The sequence below is a fragment of the Hemibagrus wyckioides genome, linkage group LG03 (genome assembly GCF_019097595.1).
Source record: "Hemibagrus wyckioides isolate EC202008001 linkage group LG03, SWU_Hwy_1.0, whole genome shotgun sequence".
Lineage (NCBI taxonomy): Eukaryota > Metazoa > Chordata > Actinopteri > Siluriformes > Bagridae > Hemibagrus > Hemibagrus wyckioides.
Genome location: NC_080712.1, coordinates 21,107,386 through 21,127,784, shown reverse-complemented (window position 1 = coordinate 21,127,784; position 20,399 = coordinate 21,107,386). Strand labels below are relative to the sequence as shown.

General features: G+C 39.8%; 1 protein-coding gene across 5 annotated transcripts; it reads right to left on the bottom strand.

Annotated features, from left to right (window-relative positions):
• Window positions 1–1,284: 1,284 nt before the first annotated feature.
• On the bottom strand, window positions 1,285–20,198 carry rab11fip5a (RAB11 family interacting protein 5a (class I)). 5 transcript variants are annotated; one of them, XM_058385625.1, is made up of 6 exons: window positions 19,515–20,195; window positions 12,733–13,244; window positions 11,758–12,490; window positions 6,076–8,817; window positions 5,244–5,373; window positions 1,285–5,066 (listed from the first exon to the last, which is right to left on the bottom strand). In XM_058385625.1, exons 1-6 carry the CDS (start codon window positions 19,889–19,891, stop codon window positions 4,809–4,811), a joined length of 4,752 nt encoding a protein of 1,583 aa, XP_058241608.1. In that variant the 5' UTR covers window positions 19,892–20,195; the 3' UTR covers window positions 1,285–4,808. The 5 variants fall into 5 exon arrangements, 4 of the variants coding, with proteins under 4 accessions (XP_058241608.1, XP_058241609.1, XP_058241611.1 ...); XM_058385626.1 differs by having other exon boundaries at window positions 6,076–8,586; XM_058385628.1 differs by lacking the exon at window positions 19,515–20,195 and adding an exon at window positions 18,337–18,659.
• Between the last annotated feature and the right edge of the window lie 201 nt (window positions 20,199–20,399).

The following is a 20,399-nucleotide window of genomic DNA, read 5'->3' as shown; positions in this document are numbered from 1 at the left end:
CCCCAAACTGTTGTCTTCAGTTCGGAAGCACCCAGTTGTATAGAATGTTTTTGTATGTTGTGTCATTACAAGTTCCGTTCACTGGAACTAACGAGCCCAAACCTTTTCCAGCATGACAATGCCCCTCTGCACAAAGTGAGCTCCTTTAAGTCATGGTTTCCCAAGTTTGGAGTGGAAGAACTCGAGTGTCCTGCACAAAGTATCCTCTACAAATCTAGTGAAAAGCCGTCCCAGAAGAGTGAGGGTTATTATTACAGCAAAATAAGGACAAACTCCATATTAATGGTCATGGTTTAGGAATATAATTTTCAACACACATACAGTATATTGCCAAATGTTTTGGGACACAAGTCCAAATCAGTGAATTCAGGTGATGTTTTTCAGGGGTTGGGCTTGGCCCCTTAGTTCCAGTGAAAGGAACTCTTAATGCTTCAGCAAACCAAGACATTTTGGACAATTTCATGCTTCCATGCTTCTATTTTGGGGATGGCCCCTTCCTGTTCCAACATGACTGCACTAGGTCCATAAGGACATGGATGAGAGAGTTTGCTGTCCTCTTGGGTGTTCTGTTGGGTTGAGAGTCCTGACCTCAACCCAATAGAACACCTTTGGTATGAATTTTGGAGACTGCAAGCCAGGCCAAATCTGGGACATCTGCCTTTGCATACACATGAATTTAATATGGATTTGGCGCACCCTTTTCAGCTATAACAGCTTTAACTCTTCTGGGAAGGCTTTCCACAAGGTTTAAGAGTGTGTTTATGGGAATTTTTGACCATTTCTCTAAAAGCTATCACCATACCAAACTCACTCATCCATGTCTTTATGGACCTTGCTTTGTGCACTGGTGCCATGTCAGAACAGGAAGGGGACATCCCCAAGATGTTCCCACAAAGTTGGAAGCATGAAATTGTCCAAAATGTCTTGGTATGCTGAAGCATTGAGTGTTCTTTTCAGTGGAACTGAGGAGCCAGGCCCAACCTCTGAATTCAATGATTTTGAGGAGTGTACCAAAACTTTTGGCAATATAGTGTATGATTAGGGGTCCATATTTTTGTAAATTCTATATTGAGTTGAAATATAATCCTAATAATTAAGCAGTCTTTTTTCATTATCAATTAAGCAAGCATTCTTGAGTATTATATATTTGTATTCTATATTTATATATTAAATGCTATATGGGTACTGCTAGGTATATCACTGTGAGCAATATTCAAATAACATAATTTTCACTGCAATTGACCACACAAGATTTACAAAAACATGCAAAATGCCATCCCAAAGTGAAAAGAGTTTATTTCATTGACAGATGCAAAAGGACAAATCAGAGAGCTGATTTTAATATTCCCCTTCAATTATCAATACAATAATCAAACAAGCAAACATTTGCCATCTAGGGACATAAGACAACCCCTGGACATCCCAAAGAACAGCACCTCAAGGAAAGACTTGATTTAAAAATGAAACATTTCTGATCCCTGTGGAGTAGTTTCACCGTGAGCTTCACCGTTTTCTCCGTGAGCTTCACCTGGATTTGTCCTCTCTAGAAATTCATGGAATAATGAAATCAAAAATGAAGTAAATGCAAAAAGGTCATCTAAAACATCCGCACACCCCTAGGTTTGTGATGTAAAAAAAAAAAATAAATAAATAAAACCAAGATGAAACGTCATGACAATATGTAACGATTAACTGAAAAACAATCAGAAACATTTTAGGGGAAAGGGGGGAGGGGCTTATAGCCTTGTTGCATAAATATGTACACCCTTTTGTAATTGGGGATGTGGCTATGTTCAGAATGAACTAATCATGATCAATCTCATTTTCAAAAGTAATTACATAGATAGTCTCATCTGACTGCTGAAGCCATGATCCACAAAATGCTTACAAAGCATGCATGGTATCTCACTTAATTAGCATTGGGAGGGGTTTAACCATTAGACATCACCAAAAGTACACCATACCCGCAGTGCAGCATGGTAGTGGCAGCATCATGCTTTAGGGCTGCTTTCCTTCAGCCAGAATTGGGGGTTCTATTAAGATGGAGGGAATCATGAATAGCTACAAATACCTGCCAGTTTTAGTGCAAAACCTTCAAATGTCACGAATTTTACCTTTCAGCATGAAAATGACCCAAAGCACACATCCAAATCAAGGACCAAAGAAATGACTTAACCAAAAGAAGATAAAGTTGAGCAAGCCAGAGCCCAGCCCTGAAAACTAAAAATCTGTGGGGTGACCTAAAGTGGGCAGCACAATGGAGATGCCTTTACAATCTGCTGGATCTAGAATGTTTTTGCTAGCAAGAACATTTTGCCAAGTGAAGATGTGTCATGCTGATAGACTCAAACCTAAAAAGACTAATAAATAAAATCAAAAGGTGCATCAACAAAGTATTACTTTAGTGGTATGCACACTTATGCAACCAGGTTATTGTAAGTTACCCCCCAAAGGTTTTTTTTTTTTTTTTTTTTTTTTTACAGTGTAATTACACATTGAGGGTAGAAAAAGTTCTGACATAATTAATCTTGGTTTAATTTTTTTCCCCAACACAAAAACCTGCGATTTTAACAGGGGTGTGTAGACTGTTTATATTAATTGTATGTAGGTAACCTTTAATAAATGTGTCATTTGTTAAATAATCCAGTGTGATAGCCTATTTTATTAAAAAAGGATAATAGTAATGTAGCTTTTTTTCCAGAATTGCAAGAACAAAAGTGTAGGAATGGAATTAAATTAAATAGTTTTTATTTTCAAACAAACGTATCAGAGGTTCTGCTACAGAAATGCAGCTTAACAAATTAAAATTACAAATAATCATTTCCATGTTCATTCCACTGACACATTCTACAACATGACATTAAGTCAAGGGCACTTGTACCTCCTAACTGGACTGCAGGTGGCATCTGGCTTTTCACAGTTCTCTAGCAATCTGCACTATTGCTTCCTACATTATAAGACTTCTAAATAACAAACACAGTCATAGAACAGCATATTCCCAAACAGGGTGCATAAATAAAAAGGCAGTAAGAACCTAAAAGGAAAAATAATTATACAGCTTCAGTAGCTGATAAAATGGAACAAAAGGTAGGAAAGTAAGAGTGACCCAAATATGAACTTAAAACATGTAATAACTTTTCATAACCTCTGTGTAACAAAACTAAAGGGCAAAGAAAGAAAATGGAAAAAGAAAACAAAGCATAAATATTATATCATTTAAATAAGGGTATACAAAGATAAAACAGGTTTATTAAGAATTGTAAACTTTAGTCTCTGACTGACATTAATATTCCATGAGTCCATCCAAACGACACAGTACCATACCAGTCTAAGTCACTCCATTTATACATCAATCACAACCTAAGAGCTAGAGATCATAGTTCAGTAAGAGGCAGAACATGTTAAACCTTAAGTGCTTCTAATTGTTTTTGACAAGTTACATGTAAGATATTGATCTCTGATTTTCTAGCTTAGCTGGACTATAAGAATTACAGTAAGCACAGGAATACTGTAAATATCTTAGGTTCAGAGAATGAGCTAGTGCAGTGTAAATGTGTATGTATTTGTTATTTGTGTTTGCTCAGTAGTTATGCTTTTGAGGAAGAACCATTTTATTAAGTGTATGTGTGGTTTGAAAGTGCTGTTACACAGGCCGCTACCACACAACTACAGATGGTACTACACTGCAAAAAACACTGATAGTGGCAACATCCGTGAAACACTGCAGGCACACTGACACGGGCCGGAGCCATGGCTGCACTGGGAATACTGTGAAACTGAATTATAGCAATTTCTGGCATTTGGTATTCCATAAATTATCCACCTCACTTATAGACAGTACTGTTTGTTCATCGCTCAACACTTGAGGCAGTAAAAGCCTATAACATTACCTGATTTAACCTAACTGTCTGTTGGTAATCAGGTCTGAACCCCCAGTCCCTTACAGTCCCACTTCAAGGTAAGGTACAGTGAAAAGTGATGGTTTCTACAATAACAGAACAGAGACATATGATAAGGCAGCATTTGGCATTTCACCAGAGTGGCATATAAGCAGTAAGAACAGTATATATCCTGTTCATTACACCTGAAAGCACTGGCAGCAATGTGTGCATGTTAGCTCGAGCAGGATGGGAGTGGGACTAGTTGACACAAACAGGCTGGGGAACCAGCATGTTAGTGTGTGCCTCTACTCTTATGCTTATCAGTAAAGTGCGGAAGACATGACATGAGGCACAAGCAGATGCGAATTGACCGATTTTGCTTTCTTTTTTTGCAGTTATAATAATTTTTTTCCCCCTCAACTCGAAATCTATAGAATCGGCTGGTTCAAGCAGCATCGTTTTATGAGCTTAAATGAGATAGGTCCCATTAATGTAAGGAGAAAGGAAGAACAAAAAAGAACATTTGGATAACAGATTATTTCAAGCAGCAAAGACTCTATACCCAAGTTTTCTAAAACCAGACCACACCTTCCTTTGACTGACAGGCAGCTTTGGTAACTAGCTGGACAGATGCACATCTCCTACACATTTGTTTAGAGGAAGTGAGCATCCACTAAGACAATTTCTCAGAAATTCTTAGAAGAATAAGAATTGTGGGAGTCAGGAAGGCAGGGGGTTGGGTGCAAACAGGTAGACACTGTATCTGAGACAGCAACAAATGCCAAATATAACTTTTCTGTGCCTGTTCAATAATGCTTCATTCTACAGTTACATGGTAGCAGTAGCAGTGCAGGGTTGCAACTTCTGCCCAGGGATAGTGGAAGATTTGTGAAGTGACAGTGAAATGTTTGCTGATTCACTATAGGTTCATTTCATTTTGGGACGAACTTGCAACAGTGCAGGAGTTTGTTCCATAATGCGGACTAACAAAGTGTCAATGTAATCCTCTAAATCTCGAATTATAACTTTCATCTTCTTTAACTCCACCTCCCGCTTCTCTAGCAACAAGCCCCGGCGCTCATACTCCTCCTTTTCCTGTTGGAGCTCAGCATCCCGCTGTAGCAGGAGTGACACCAGCTCACTGTGGTTTAGATGGTAGTAGGAGCCTCCACCCTCCACCAAGAGCTGAGAAATTGTTCAAAAGACATTACCACAAATGACACATACAAAAAATATTTCTCATATTTCCCAAATAGTTCTCATTTAACTTAGGCAGTTACAAATGTTTAATGGCAGTTCTTTCCTTCTTGTGTTAGCAAATTTCTCTTGATTATTGGTAAGAAATGCCTAAATTATTCATACCTTTTTCTCATGTTCCTGGTCTCCTTGGTGACCTCGTCCTGGATGAATGGTGGACTTGAGTTTCTCCAGCACAGACCACCCTTCTGACCTCTTCTCATCTGGAGGTGTCAAAGGCTTCACTAGATGTGGACTAAAGCACCCAAAGATGGGAAAATCAAAAGATATGCAGTATTATCGACAGTAATGGAGCACAATCAAAACCACACATTAATAGCTGTAAATTTAATTAGCTATCGCTGAAATGAAAACAATGTGATGTAGGTAGCATTCACAGAGTCCCCTGGTCCAGGCAAAAGACAGCTATTCACCCACCCCTGCAGAAACCACAAGAGAATGAAAGTGTGTTTTGATTCTAGTAATAATACATCGCATGCAAACAGCAAAGATCAATTAGTGAATTGGAAAGTGAAGGAGTTTACACAGCAAGAAGAGAAAAACAGAGTGAATGGAAAATTATTGTTAAATACTCTATAACAACAAATACAAACACTACATAGCACCATAAATTGTACAGTCTGATTTATAAATCAACGTAAGAAATTTTAAGCAAAGTTCAGACAGAAAGCATGCGAAAGACACCAGCCAGGAAAAAGAATGAGATTAAAGTGCATCCTCACACTCTAAACCAATCGAATAAGCATCTACTTAATGACAATTGGGATGATTGAGTAGTGCAGATTTCATGCATATCTGAATACTCAGCAATTTTAATTATGTCTTTAATAAGTTCCTCATTTTCAAATGCATGGACCACAAAATCTGCAGAAAGACTGCATTACTCGTTCATCCCCTCAAATTGATTTAATCTCAATGATCACCGTTTTGACCTCACCTGTTGAGATGACAGGCTACCTGATGTTCTTCCTGAGGGAAACTATCATATGATGCAGTAAATGCAGGGGAAAGAGTAGTAGTAGCAGCCAGTGTAGTATGCAGCAATGTTTTTGCTGGAGCAGAGGGCATAGGAAAGGGGGACAGTGGCAGACTATTAATACCTACTGCTACATGCGGCGTAGAGGAGGCTAGTGGTGAAAGGTTAAGCAAAGATAAGGGAGAGCTCATCAAGAGATCATGCCCTGAAGTCAGCTGATCCAGGGTTGAGGGCTCGGGGAGAGGTGGTTGAATACTAGACCAGTGTATGACGCTGTCCAAGTGCTCCCCTAGTGGAACAGAAGCTGCATTAGTTGTCGCTTGTTTATTTTTACTTATTTGTGATGCTTTAATGGTATGAGGAAACAATTCCATGTTTGTGCAAGTCTCTCTAGGCACAGGGTGTGTGACAGGGCTTGTGCCAACAGAATGTGTCACAGCATGCTGGGCCACAAACACGTTCTCCAGGAGCAAATCTGTCATAACCAAGTCCTGAGTAATGCTAGAGGTTGGCTCGGATACAAAATCAGAGACGCACATATTCTCAGTGGACTGACAAAAATCTGTGATAATCTGCAGGTCCTCTAGACCACCATCACATTGCACAAGATTAGACTGAGGAGGCTCAGTAAAGCAATTACTATTCTCCATGAATGTATATGGATCCAAGTTTAAAAGAACTTCCCCTGCCTTTGTTGTCATCTCGGCAAGATCTGGAATTCTCTCATGTAGCAAATCATTGTTCATTATTGTGTCCATTGGGGGACCGCATTTTTGTATCGATTCATTTTTAACAGTACCCGTTATGGCCTCTTTGGTAATGTCACATTTTTCTAAAGCATTCTGTGATGAGTCAAATTTTGGCAAAAAGGAAAGAGATGCTAATGGGTTTGAAAGATCATGTTGAGAAATATCTCCATTCTTTGGCAAGGCTTCTTGAGAAATCTCAGCTGGGTGTTGCTGCAGTACTGACAGGGATCTCAGAGACTGGTCATTTGTTGGGAGAACATCCTGAGATGAATCAGATTTTGGCTTGATTTCTTGAAAAGTGTCATTTTCCAGATTGGCCACAGGAGAGAGCTGGGAAATGGTAAGGTAACTGTTCTGTGACATGCAGGTAAGGTATTTCTCAGAGTCTACACTCTCATACAGGCTATGGGAGAGAACACACTTAGGAGACACTGCTGAAGATAGTGTCAGTCTGCCATCATTTGGTGCATCTACCTCACAAAGTCCACTGACAGTTTCAGGTAAATGGTCAATCCTGAAACTTCTTGTAGATGTATTAGGTGGTGAATCGCTGACTTTCTGCTTTGTTAATGACTTATTGGACGAGTCCATAGAAGAATCCATAACAACCTTCAAGCTCTTGATATCAAAACCTTCTGCAGCATCTTTCTCCATGATCAGTCTTTGTTGTAACACAGAGTCACTGGGTCCAAAGGGAATAGACAACTCTAATGGATATGTTTCTGGATGGACATCCAAGTATGTTCCATCTTTAATGGCAGACTCTTGCAATTCTTCATTTCCATCTCCTGTTTCAATATCATCATTTGATTTAAAGTCCCTCTGTCCTTTTGGGAGAGACTTTGATTCTGGGACATTACAGCCCCTCCTTGGAGATTCAGATGTTACAACAGAAGATGCTTCCAAAATATCAAAATTACAGTAAGGCTGAGATGTCTTTTGGATTTCTACAGACCCTTTACTGTAATCATCTGTCTGCCTCTTGGAGGAAATGCACTTGACTATTTCATGTTCAGACTTTTCATACAGGTCTAAATAATCTAATGATTCAAAATTGGGTGCTGAGGGTTCAGGAGCCACAGATGACACTAACATTGCATTTGGTGTAATATTTATTTGGCAGACTGAGTCTGCGCTGACTCTGTCCTTATTAAATGTGCCGTTTGAAAGTGTTGGGTAAGGGCACGCTAGGGCGTTGAGTTCAGAGAAATCTATGTTTGAGTTATTCGGCAATGAGGAGTCAAATTCAGATTCTGAAGCATCCTGAGGAACAAAATTATTGAGGTCAGTCTTCTGAGTACTACAGTGCACAAAATAAGATTCATCTTCAAAGTGAGGAAGTGCATCTACAATTAAAGTGCATGCTGGGGTTATATTACATACACTTTCTAGAGCTTGATTGGACACCTCTAGAGCTTTATTTGGGTCACCTTCACAACAAAGTGTTGTATTAGTTGGTTTAGACTGGTTGGAAGAGGGGAGGATGGTCACATTCTGATTACCAATCTCTGAGTTTAGCTTTAGTCTATCACCAATGAAATCATCCCATTGACTGTATTGGTCAGTGTCATCTGATGTATCAGTTCTGCAAAAAGAATTTGTAAGATTTTGTGATGATCCATCCACTAGGACTCCCTTTGCATTTCCAGCTTCAACGACATGTAGAAGAGAGGAGGGGTGTCCTGGACTGGATGCAGGCACTTCAGGTTGATGAATGGCTGGGCTACAGAGAAAGGGCAAAGCAGGTGTTAAAGGAGTGACAGTATGCAGCTCCTGGAAAAATGGATTCTGCTTGAGAAGTGAAAAGAAAGGGTTAGCAGGAGAGATGAATGAGGAGGAAGTGAAGGGGTTAGTGTAATGGTAAGTCACCCCCTCTGAGAAGTCAGTGGGGGACAGGGATAAAGGGGGAAGGGCTGTGCTGGAGCTGGAGTCTGTTTGAGGAGCAACCACCTGGCTGTGAAGGGAAGGCACACAGTAACCCCATTAACACAACACACCTGTCTTCTCAATTTAACCTTTAGTTATACAAGCAATCGTTCATTATTTCCTGCATTACGTAATGTATTTATGTATACTGTGAGTTTTTGGGGCAATATATTTTCAGGGGTTATGTTATGGTTGAAGTGTTACTCTAGTAAATCTACATATCAAGTTTATGAACACCATTTAAACAAACATGACTTTTATAACTGGATGGAAACACAGGATATTTCAGATCATCAGCATATATTTCAGATCCTGGCTTAGACCCTGTTTACAATCAAGGTCTTTATACATCTTGAATAGCAGGACATAGAGCTGAATATGTAATGCACCCGAGACACATTAAAATAACATTTAAATCTGATTACTCAAACCACTTCAGGAGGAAGTCTGAGATTCATTTTAGCCACATTATGCAAGTTTAAATGCATCTGTCTCTGCAAGCCACCTTTGATGACAAAACTCCCCCCTAATAGGGGACATACACTGTCTATGAATGCCAAAACTATAGGATGAAGTAGACAATCAACAACTTACAAAATTTACCTGTATATATTACAAGGTATAAACCAACTGTGCTTTTATTTATATTATATATAGATTAGTTAGATCTATATAATATATATAGTTAGATTAGTTTGTCATGTTTGTATTTTATTAAGTAACCTTAAAATGAAGCACCGCAGGCTGAAATGTTTTCAGTTAAGCTCAGTGTGGACCAGAGTCAGGGTACAATTTAAGACACCTCTTTCTATGTTCAAAAACACACATGCACACAGCTACACAGTATGTGTACCTAGAATGAGTAAACGTAAATGACTCATACCATACCTGCTTTATCTTGCAGCACTGCAGGCTGCTAGCATTGCAGAGCTAGGACACATCATAATGATCATCCAACCATATCAAAGAAAGAGTGAGGGCAGCAAAGCCAAGCAGCATGGAAAGAATGAATATAAACGAAACGGGGACTGTAGTCTAAATGTGAATTAGGGCAGTAAATAAAATTATCCAGTACTGTAATGCATCATACTCACACTGGTGTACAATTATCACACCTTCATTTAATTTAAGTTTTCCATGAAAATACGAATGTGCTATGAGTTTCAGCAGCTGTCTTCACTGAATCTACCAAACGCTGTCCATAATCAGTGTTTGCACAAATTAACCATTGTGATTGAAATGACAAGCGAAAAAACGTCTCTCTCTCTCTCATAAAAAGTAAATAAATAAATAAAGGCAACTGTAACCATTCCTGTAACTAAGAAAATGTATACAGGAACTCTTTCCCTGTGGTATTAATATAAGATATTGGACAAACAAGATACAACCATTTATGCTTTCATTGATAATTTTTGGCTACTTTGTGGCTGGTTGTCTGGAAGTTCTAAAGAAAATTGAGATTTGATATTTTTCCTTAGATAGAATATTTAGATGGCTTTATTAGGAGGTTTGTAGCTGATCCTCAACAATACAATGCCCCAAAACAAACATCCAAATAAACCCATGGTGTGGGAAATAATAATTGTTTCACAAATTGAAACCCTACTGAAAACTGCCAACATGCACAGAACTAAGACTATAGTGCAGAAATGATCTGTATGGAGAGGTCCTCTACAAGTGTTTCTAACATTGTTGAATATAACAAATGAAGTTCAGTGCTGTTGCTCCATCAACAGCAAAATACTGAATTGGAAGGTGCTAAGCACATTATGTAACAAATGTTTTGCAGGAACACACACTCATTGCTTATTTTCATAAAGGGTGCCAATAATTCTGGAGTTGACAATAGATTTACCAGTTATTTGTTTTACTAGGAAATTTCCTTTCTTCATTATTTTTCTCAGATGGCCACAAAACAACAGTATCATTACCACTTATCAAACACCACAACAACCTGAAACAAGAATCAGTGCAGCTTAGGGGCTTAATCAGGGGGATTTCAGATTGAACCTCCACTGAAATATTTTAGGATAGTTCCAAATGCTTATTTGCGGGTGGATAACATAACACATACAGCACAGCTTATGCCTGTGTCAAATATCAATGTTCTGCACAGTAACTGTGTTAAAATGTTCAGCAAAAGGTTGAATACTACTCCTCCAAATCTATTCTGAATGAACATTTCCCTCACATTACATTGGCTATGCATTGCTCATTATCATGCATTGCTCTTGTTACTGAGCTAATAGCCAGCTTCATTCTAAGCCCAGTGATATCGAGGTGACAGCCAACAAAGTACTGGAGGTTTCATGCAATAGGACAAGACAAAGGGTTTTCTAAGAGAATATGCAATTTTCCTTTTATTATTGCATATAGAATAGCTACTCTATTACTACTGTTTTTAAAATTATTTTATCTGAACTGCCATAAAGCTGACTTGTGGCAATCATATTAAAATACCAGGACTGGTTGTTGGTAGATTGTACCATAAATGACTAATAAAAAAACTTCTCATTACTGCTCATACTACTGACTGGCACCCATCTGAAATGCACAAGTGCATAACATTTATGGCACTTAACATCATAACATTTAATATATAATTGTACTCACATTACAATTCAATTTGTTATGCAGAATATTTCTTCAGTTACCCCCAGATTCATTGCTAACTATGCCACTGGTGCAGATAGTTAACATTACTGATCAGGAATTACATTTACACTGCACACAGCCATACAATCTGTCCTTTATCCCTAGGGAACTAATGACGGGAAACAGGACACAGCCAAATACTATACTGAAGACAAATGTAGAAAGTATAGAAGCAAAGAGAAAAGGCAGGGGAGAGATTGAATGTGCTAAATAGGGAAACTCCTATATTCAGATACTGGTATCACCACAACTGAAAACATATTTATATGAACATGTTTATAATGGAATCAGTCAATAATACACATCTTTTTACCTTGGTTTACTGTATGGGTCCTTAGAGCTGAACCAGCCTCTGTGTTTTCCCTCTGTAGCTGGCCGAGCCTGGCCAGTTTCCTCTTTTTCAGCCTGTGAATGAAAGAACAAGCTCCGCTTCTTCTTGCCTTGAACTTCTTTCTCGCTTACAGGCACACCCGTTTCCACCACTGTCTCGTCGGTTATCAACCCAGCATGCTCCAGTGCAGCTGCTATGGCTGCTTTCTCCTCCTCTCCTGGTTTATCAAAGGACCAGCGGCGGCCTTCTATAGGCCCTCCGCCCTGCTGCTCCTCTTTATGGCGAGAGATGTTCTGCAAGGATAAAGAGAGTGCAGAGCCCTTCTGCAGTATTCCTAATGCAGGGAACTGCAGGTCATGCTTGGACTTAGGCTCCTTAGTCTGAAACTCAGGACTGGGTTGAGGTTTGATTTCCGAGGACTGGACTGTTTGGGCCTGAGTAGGTTTGCGTTTCTCCGGTGGGCTTGTCTGAGGAGTTTTCGGTGATTCTTGGCGGGTCTCTGTCTGTGGCCTAGGTTGTTGTAGTACCAGTAAGGGGGGTTGATGAGTAAGAGGAGATGTCTCTACTGGATTTCCATTAACACAGACAGAGGGCAGGAGAATGGGAGTATCACTGTCAATGGACAGGGAATGAGGCACTGGGATGCTATGGTCACACACCTCATCAAACACATGTCTAACAGGGGAGACTAGTGGTGAGGGGGCTACTGTGTGCTCTGAGAGAGAGAGAGAGAGAGAGAGAGAGAGAGAGACAGACAGACAGACAAAGATAAAATTAAAATTTACAGGATGTTCATGAGTATTTGTCTTTCTAAATTTATGAACACCAAATGTGTATGGGTAAGAAAAGTCTGTAGAAATTCGGGATTTGTCTTTTAAAGGAAAACTTTAAATTTCCAGTTTAAAACCCAGAATAATGATTATGGATAAACACTGAATGGGGGATGTGTATGTGTACCTGGGCTGTTGTCTGCTGTCAGGTTGCTGCTGTTGCTGGGTGAATTGGAGAGGTCTGAAACCACTACACTGATGCCAGCAGTTGGGCTAAGACTGCCCCCTCTGGAAGATGACTCGCTGCTCTCAGAACCCAGAGAAGTGCTAGAACGTGTGTCCGATGACTTTCGTAACCTTCCATGGAGGAAGTAACTCCTCATTTTACTTCTCCTCAACTCCCCTCCTTCATCATCCTCATAGTCTTCCTCCCCACCACCATCACTTGGCAGACGGCCCCGCATGCGCGCCAACGCCCCATAACCCCCTGGCACGATGGCTGAGGAGGACTCTTCATCCCCACCACGCTTCCGTGCACGCATGCGCTCACGCAGCCTGATGAACGCTGACCGAGGTTTGTCCTTCATGGAGAGGTCATACATGCTGGCTGTCAGGTTATGGCGAGTGAACTGCACTGTTAGCTGAAGCTCCCCTCTTTCTTTTTCCTTTTTGCCAGTTTTAGAATGAAGCTTGTACCATCTGAGGGACAAAAAGAGACAGTTTAGTAAGACAAACTAAACCTCTTTTTGTCCCTGTCTTATCTTATCATATATATTAACATACAGTTATCAAACTGGTAACAGATATTAGTCAAGGTTAAACTACTTTTTATTTAATTAAACTCCATAAAGTGGAATTGCATTAACCCAATACCCCATTTAGCTGAATTTCACAATACAGGTACTTTTAGAAACTTACAGCCTACAGCTCTGTGAAAAATCTAATTCTCTTATAATGTACATAATAATGCACATCAATTTAAAACATAAGCTTTCCAGTACATTGACATTTTTATAGAAAAAAAACGAATTATGTTGTGTAGTGAGTTCACAAACGTGAGCACATGTCACTTAAATCTAAAATAACAAAATTATTCAATAAAACCATAGACTCATATTTCATAGATCTCCATGAAGGATTTTTGAGTTTTACAGGGAAATGGATAACATGTCAACATAATTACACTGGGAATTATAGCTGGACATCAGTGATACAGAAGCAAATATTTAATTTAATAAAAGGGAACATGTGCTTGAAGCCACAAAATTAACCAGCTGAGACATATGATGACTACTTGAGGAGGAAATCATAACCCATCATGACCTAGCTGAGCTGAAAGCTGTGTTATCAGTTTCAAGTTGCAGCTGCTGTATGCCTAAGCACATGCTCCACAATATTACAGAATGATAATGCTCAGAAATGTACTGTTGAACCCTGTAGTGATTAAATCTGCAAAGAAAGGAAGTAGGTCAGTAAAGTGGTAAAGGTTGGAACAATATCATTTGAATCAACTCAATTTAATATTAGTACCTAACCTAAGATGAAGTCTCAAGAAGAAAGTTAGGAAATTCACTGATGCACTTCCTGTGTCACTGCCTTTTTTGTTCATACTTACACATCATCTCTTTAAAACTGTCAAAACTCTGAACCTATTTTATACACTTTTATACAACTAGCACTTTAATGGACAAGATTTTTACACATCAATTAGAAAGGTTTCATTTCTTGATTTTGATCACATCACTACTGACACTTATTTATAAAAATAAATATTTATTATTACAGTTATGTCTAATTAACCCTGTACAGCCAGAAACAAAGGCTTATTTTTAGTGAAATCACATTCCTGTGGGAGGAGGATAACTTCTCATACAGCAGATTGCAAATGTGTTACTTATACCAAAATGTAACATTGGGTTATAAACAAACATAATATAATTATTAATCTATAATTATTAATCATTATGGGGGGGTGTTATAAGGTGATTGATGTTTCTATGAGAAATTCGGAGCATTCTTCGTTTATAGACTTGTATAGATAAATTGTATTCCTCATTTTGGACCATTTCTGTTGGCCCATTCATCATTAAACACATGCAGATGGACTTAACTATAAATTAATTCATTTTTTAATAACCAAGGCAATTAGGTATGTATGCTCTTACACATCTGCTTTTTACAGTATGGATGACACTTAGGTAAAAAAAACTAAATGGAGCTTAACCCATTATTGTAGATCTGAACTGGGTTTGTCATTTTAATGTTTACTGTACACTTATCTGTAAGTATAAATGCAAATATACAGTATGGCTTCCTAGTGTCATTATCCTGGTTTAGGCTATGGGTACATGCAAAAGTGCATAATCAGCATCAATATCTCAGTATAATGTTCATCAGCAGTATTGATCTGCACAACTGTGCAATACATGTATGCACACATTTAGCATTACTTTCATAGTGTAATGAGCCCATGCTATGCTTCAAGAAAATGCTGCACATTTCCCTTTCTGCTCACAGCTGCATGTCTGCACTGATGCACACACACATACCATTACAGTCACTGTTACTCACAAACACCCACCCACCCACTCACACCCACATCACCCACCCACTCACACCCACACCACCCACTCACACCACCTTAGACCTTCTTTCCTATATATGGTCACTAATGTTAATGTTAAAGAGGAGCTGGGCCCTGGGGAAAAAATGCAAAAAATAATAATAATACTTTTTGCTCATGTCTAACAAGCTTTCAGGTACAGTTGTTACTTTTGTTTGAGAATTTATACCTGCTTCTCTCTTTGCTCAAGTGTACACTCACACACACAAAAGTGTAGGCCCTGAACTTAGCTACATTTGGAGAGTGCGTTAATGCTGGAATCAAATGACACTGCATGTTCAAACTGTGTTTAACTGCAAAAATGTCACTGTTCTTGTATTGAATTGTACCAAATCTGCAGACAATTTCATCTTGTAAGGTAAGCTTGTGGTTTTTGTGTATTATATGCCTAGCTCTGTTGACTTCAACATCATCTACATCCATAATCAAGGTTATAGCTTAATGGTATTATTAGTGTTTGGCCTATTTGCACTAGAATCATCTAGATAGCTAATTCTGCCAAATTCTGGAGATATACTCACTTCATTTCCTCTTCAGCAACCATGCTCCACCCAAGTTTGTTAGACATGGTAAACATTCATTTTAAGAATATGACGCAATTGGCAGCACAGGGAATTGGGTAAAGGGTGACTCTAAACCTCAAATGAGTGTTAATTATTAAAATATCAAATACCAGATTTCAACTAGTGTGCAGTATACTGTGTGTCACTGTTTAAGATGCCATGTTGTACTTTCTCACAAGCACACAATCAACGGCCAACCAACACACCTTACCAGGAAAACATCAACACAACACAGAAATTACCCAATTACCAAGAGTGAGTCAGACACATTCATACAGTAATAGGAGTAATCAAATACTGCAGAGAAACACACACACACAACTTTGTACATGTTCTTATATTTCTCAGAGACTTGTCACCAACAAACTTGATTTCCTATTTGCTAGACATACAAAGGATGTGGCGAGATAGTCATCTCAAGAAACACCCTCATTAGCTCTTATATGTATTCACAAACATAAAGCACATCCAAGGTTCTGTCAGTCTCTCTCTTTTGTAAAGAATCAGTTAACCATGTAGTCTTCATCATTGGGGGGCATTTTATTTTACTGTGGCATTATTTTCTTGCATTTTGCAAAGTTAAATGTGTTATTATTTGAAAAAGAAGTGCAAAAATCTAAAAATAAAAATAAGGGGTTCATATATACTCAGAGTCTAACAAAAAACAAGTATAAAAACAGGATTGGTCTTGGTCTTAAGACATGTTTACATTCTGCTTCAGTAGTCTTCAGTGAATATACAGTGAGGGAAAAAATTATTTGATCCCCTGCTAATTTTGTACGTTTGCCCACTGACAAAGAAATGATCAGTCTGTAATTTTAATGGTAGGTTTATCTGAACAGTGAGAGAAAGAATAACAACAAAAAAAAAATCCAGAAAAACACATTTCAAAAAAGTTATACATTGATTTGCATTTTATTGAGTGAAATAAGTATTTGATCCCTTTGCAAAACATGACTTAGTACTTGGTGGCAAACCCTTGTTGGCAATCACAGACGTCAGACATTTCTTGTAGTTGGCCACCAGGTTTGCACACATCTCACATCTCAAGGAATTTGGGCCCACTCCTCTTTGCAGCTCCTCTCCAAGTCATTAAGGTTTTGTGGCTGACCCTTCAGCTCCCTCCACAGATTTTCTATGGGATTAAGGTCTGGAGACTGGCTAGGCCACTACAAGACCTTAAATGTGCTTCTTTTTGAACCACTCCTTTGTTGCCTTGGCCGTGTGTTTTGGGTCATTGTCAGGCTGGAATATCCATCCACGACCCATTTTCAACGCCCTGGTTGAGGGAAGGAGGTTCTCATCCAAGATTTAACGGTACATGGCTCCGTCCATCGTCCCTTTGATGCGGTGCAGTTGTCCCATCACTTGGGGATGGTGTACTTGGGGTCATAGGCAGCATTCCTCCTCCTCCAAACACGGCGAGTTGAGTTGATGCCAAAGAGCTGGATTTTGGTCTCATTTGACCACAACACTTTCACCCAGTTCTCCTCTGAATCATTCAGATGTTCACTGGCAAACTTCAGATGAGCCTGTACATGTGTTTTCTTTAGCAGGGGGACATTGGGGGCACTACTGGATTTCAGTCTTTCACGGCGTAGTGTGTTACCAATTGTTTTCTTGGTGACTATGGTCCCAGCTGCCTTGAGATCATTGACAAAGTCCTCCATTGTAATTCTGGGCTGATTCCTCGCCGTTCTCATGATCATTGAAACTCCATGAGGTGAGATCTTGCATGGAGCCCCAGACCGAGGAAAACCGACAGTCCTTTTGTGTTTCTTCCATTTGGGAATAATCGCACCAACTGTTCTCACCTTCTCACCAAGCTGCTTGGCGATGGTCTTGCAGTTCATTCCAGCCTTGTGTAGGTCTACAATCTTGTCCCTGACATCCATGGACAACTCTTTGGTCTTGGCCATGATGGAGAGTTTGGAATCTGATTGATTGCTTCCTTCTGTGACGGTGTCTTTCATACAGTTAAGGAGCTGAGATTAAGAGCACTCCCCGAGAGTGCTCCTACTGTAATCTCAGCTCCTTACCTGTATAAAAGACACCTGGGAGCCAGATATCTTTCTGGGGATAGGGGATCAAATACTTATTTCACTCATTAAAATGCAAATCAATGTAGAACTTTTCTGAAATGTGTTTTTCTGGATTTTTTTGTTGTTATTCTGTCTCTCACTGTTCAAATACACCTGCCATTAAAATTACAGACTGATCATTTCTTTGTCAGTGGGCAAACGTACAAAATCAGCAAGGGATCAAAATTTTTTCCCTCACTGTATGTAACTAATATCAAATAACAGTATTAAATATTACCAAATTAGTTAGCTATATCCTTTTTAGAAATAACCAGAAACCTTAATAGTGCAATCTGGACCCCTATAGAAATCTATACCTTATGTTCTAATGTGTTTGAAACAACTACATTGTTAAAGGTATTAAAATTACATTTCAAGGGTACATTGAAAAATTTCAAAATTTTCAAGTGAAATCTGGCAGTGTTTAAAATAATGAATTGAATAATGTATAGATTTTCCATACAGATCATTTGGCAAAACATTGGAATACAGGCTGTCTGAACTGTAAATGCAAATTTCAGTACCTTTTTGCAAACTGGAGAATAACTCTTCTTCCCAAAAGAATGTTATAATACTATGGTCAAATATACTGGCATATACTGTGACTGTAAACAGACCAACACAGATACAAACCTAGCATGCTACAAATACAACTTGGCAATGTATTTTATTATATTTAGTTCAGCAGAACCCAGCCCCATTCCTGAAAATCCAACACACCCAGTTCTATTCACAAACTGCTCATACACACCATCACCATCATTACTTAAAACAGGAATGTTAGATTAGTATTTGAGTATAACAAAGCATCTTCTACCAGGCTATTTTATACCAAAAAGCTTTTTTTTCCAAGCTGTTACACTACAGCCTCCAGAGGTCAACACTACAGTGCACTGTAGATTAACAAGCAATATACTAGAAACTGGTATTTGGACCTGGATTACCTACAAAAATAAAGCAAGTAGATTCCAGCGATATTTGTTCTAATCAGTTTGTTTAGCATTAGACCTCTGCATGATAAAACAAATTTGTGACCTGTTTTTAGAAAAGTCCAATCATAAAGACCTCACATGACCACATCATCAGTGTAGCATAGTCAAAGCCTTCCAGACTTGTACAAACTTACTATCATTTCATATTCCCATTTCAAACTGGACTACATCACTGATGAGGACTGCATGTTCAGCCTTAAAGTTAAATTTACAGAATGCAAAAGATGGCATGGAAGAACATGGGTTTTCTGTGAACAGGATACTCATCATTTCCATATTAGAAACCAGAAAGTCCAGTCTCGGCATCTATAAGAGGTTACTCTATTTATTCTGTGACCTTGAGGCTGACACGTTCTCTAGAGAGCACATGAGGAATAAAGGCACTCTATAAACTTAACCACACTGCTGATCAGATGGTATCAGTGACTGTCCTGAGGCCTCCTTCACAAACCTCCCTCCGAGTCTGTATGAAGGAGGGCGTGACTGCGGAGTGGATTGCAGCACTCTCTCTCTCTCTCTCTCTCTCACACCAAGCTCTTCTCACATAAACTGAAAACCAGGCAAACGCACCGGCTATAAATGTCCATCACCTTTACCAAGACCACTAAAGCGTACTGCGATTTTTTTTTGTGCAGGAACACGAAACTACTGACGCTACTTAAGTTAACAAGCAAATAATCAAACAGCCAAGCTGAAGGCAATAAACCTACTCGTTTCTCATGCACACACGCTCACGGAACGCCTTATCCAGCGCGATCACGGTCTGGCCCAGGAACACGTCAAGGCCGATGAGCGCGCGATGCATGACGGTGAAGGTAAGGTCGCAGGTGCTCGCCGGGTGCCCGTCGTAGCCCCCGTCGTCTAGCACGCCAGGATGCAGCTCGAATGAGCACTCCTCGCCCCATTCAGGCTCCGTAGTTTTCTCCATCACGCATGTGGAGTACTTCTCCTTGCCGAGCTGCACCACGGCGTATGCGTCGCTCGTGCCGTGCTTGCCCTTGGCGCGGAGCCCGCGGGCGCGGATCACCAGCACCTGCACGTGCGTCGGCACCCATCGCAGCTCCTCGTCCCTGTTTACCGAGGCCATGGGCGCGCGTGCTCGCGGCTCAGAGACATAGACCGCGGAACGGACGGTGACGTTAAAAGTCTAGCACCGTCACGTGAAGCCCAGGCACTGCGCTGCTGCAGAGTGATCGTCAGCTTAATCTCTTTCTCTGCAATAAAGCATGATTTCCCCCAGCCTACGGTACGAGACTGCCTGCTTCAAATAAATGTACGAATCACGTTCTCCCCGTGTGTGTGCGCGCGTGTGTGTGTGTGTGTTCCGCGTCCTGTCTCTCTCGCCAGCTCGGCCGAAGATTCTTGCCTTTGCGGCGCTGTTGCCACCGAATCAGTCCGCCGACGTCACTGCTTTATCCTCCCGCAACACGAGGAAGTACCGGAAAGCTCCGCGCGGATCCGTCCCCAACCGCATACTACACTACTGCACAGTTCATCAAAATAGTATGCAACTATTTCTAAAATTTAGCACTGTAATGGCGCGTTTGGGATGTATATATGCTGCATGGGATTTCATTCCGAACTAGCATTAGATG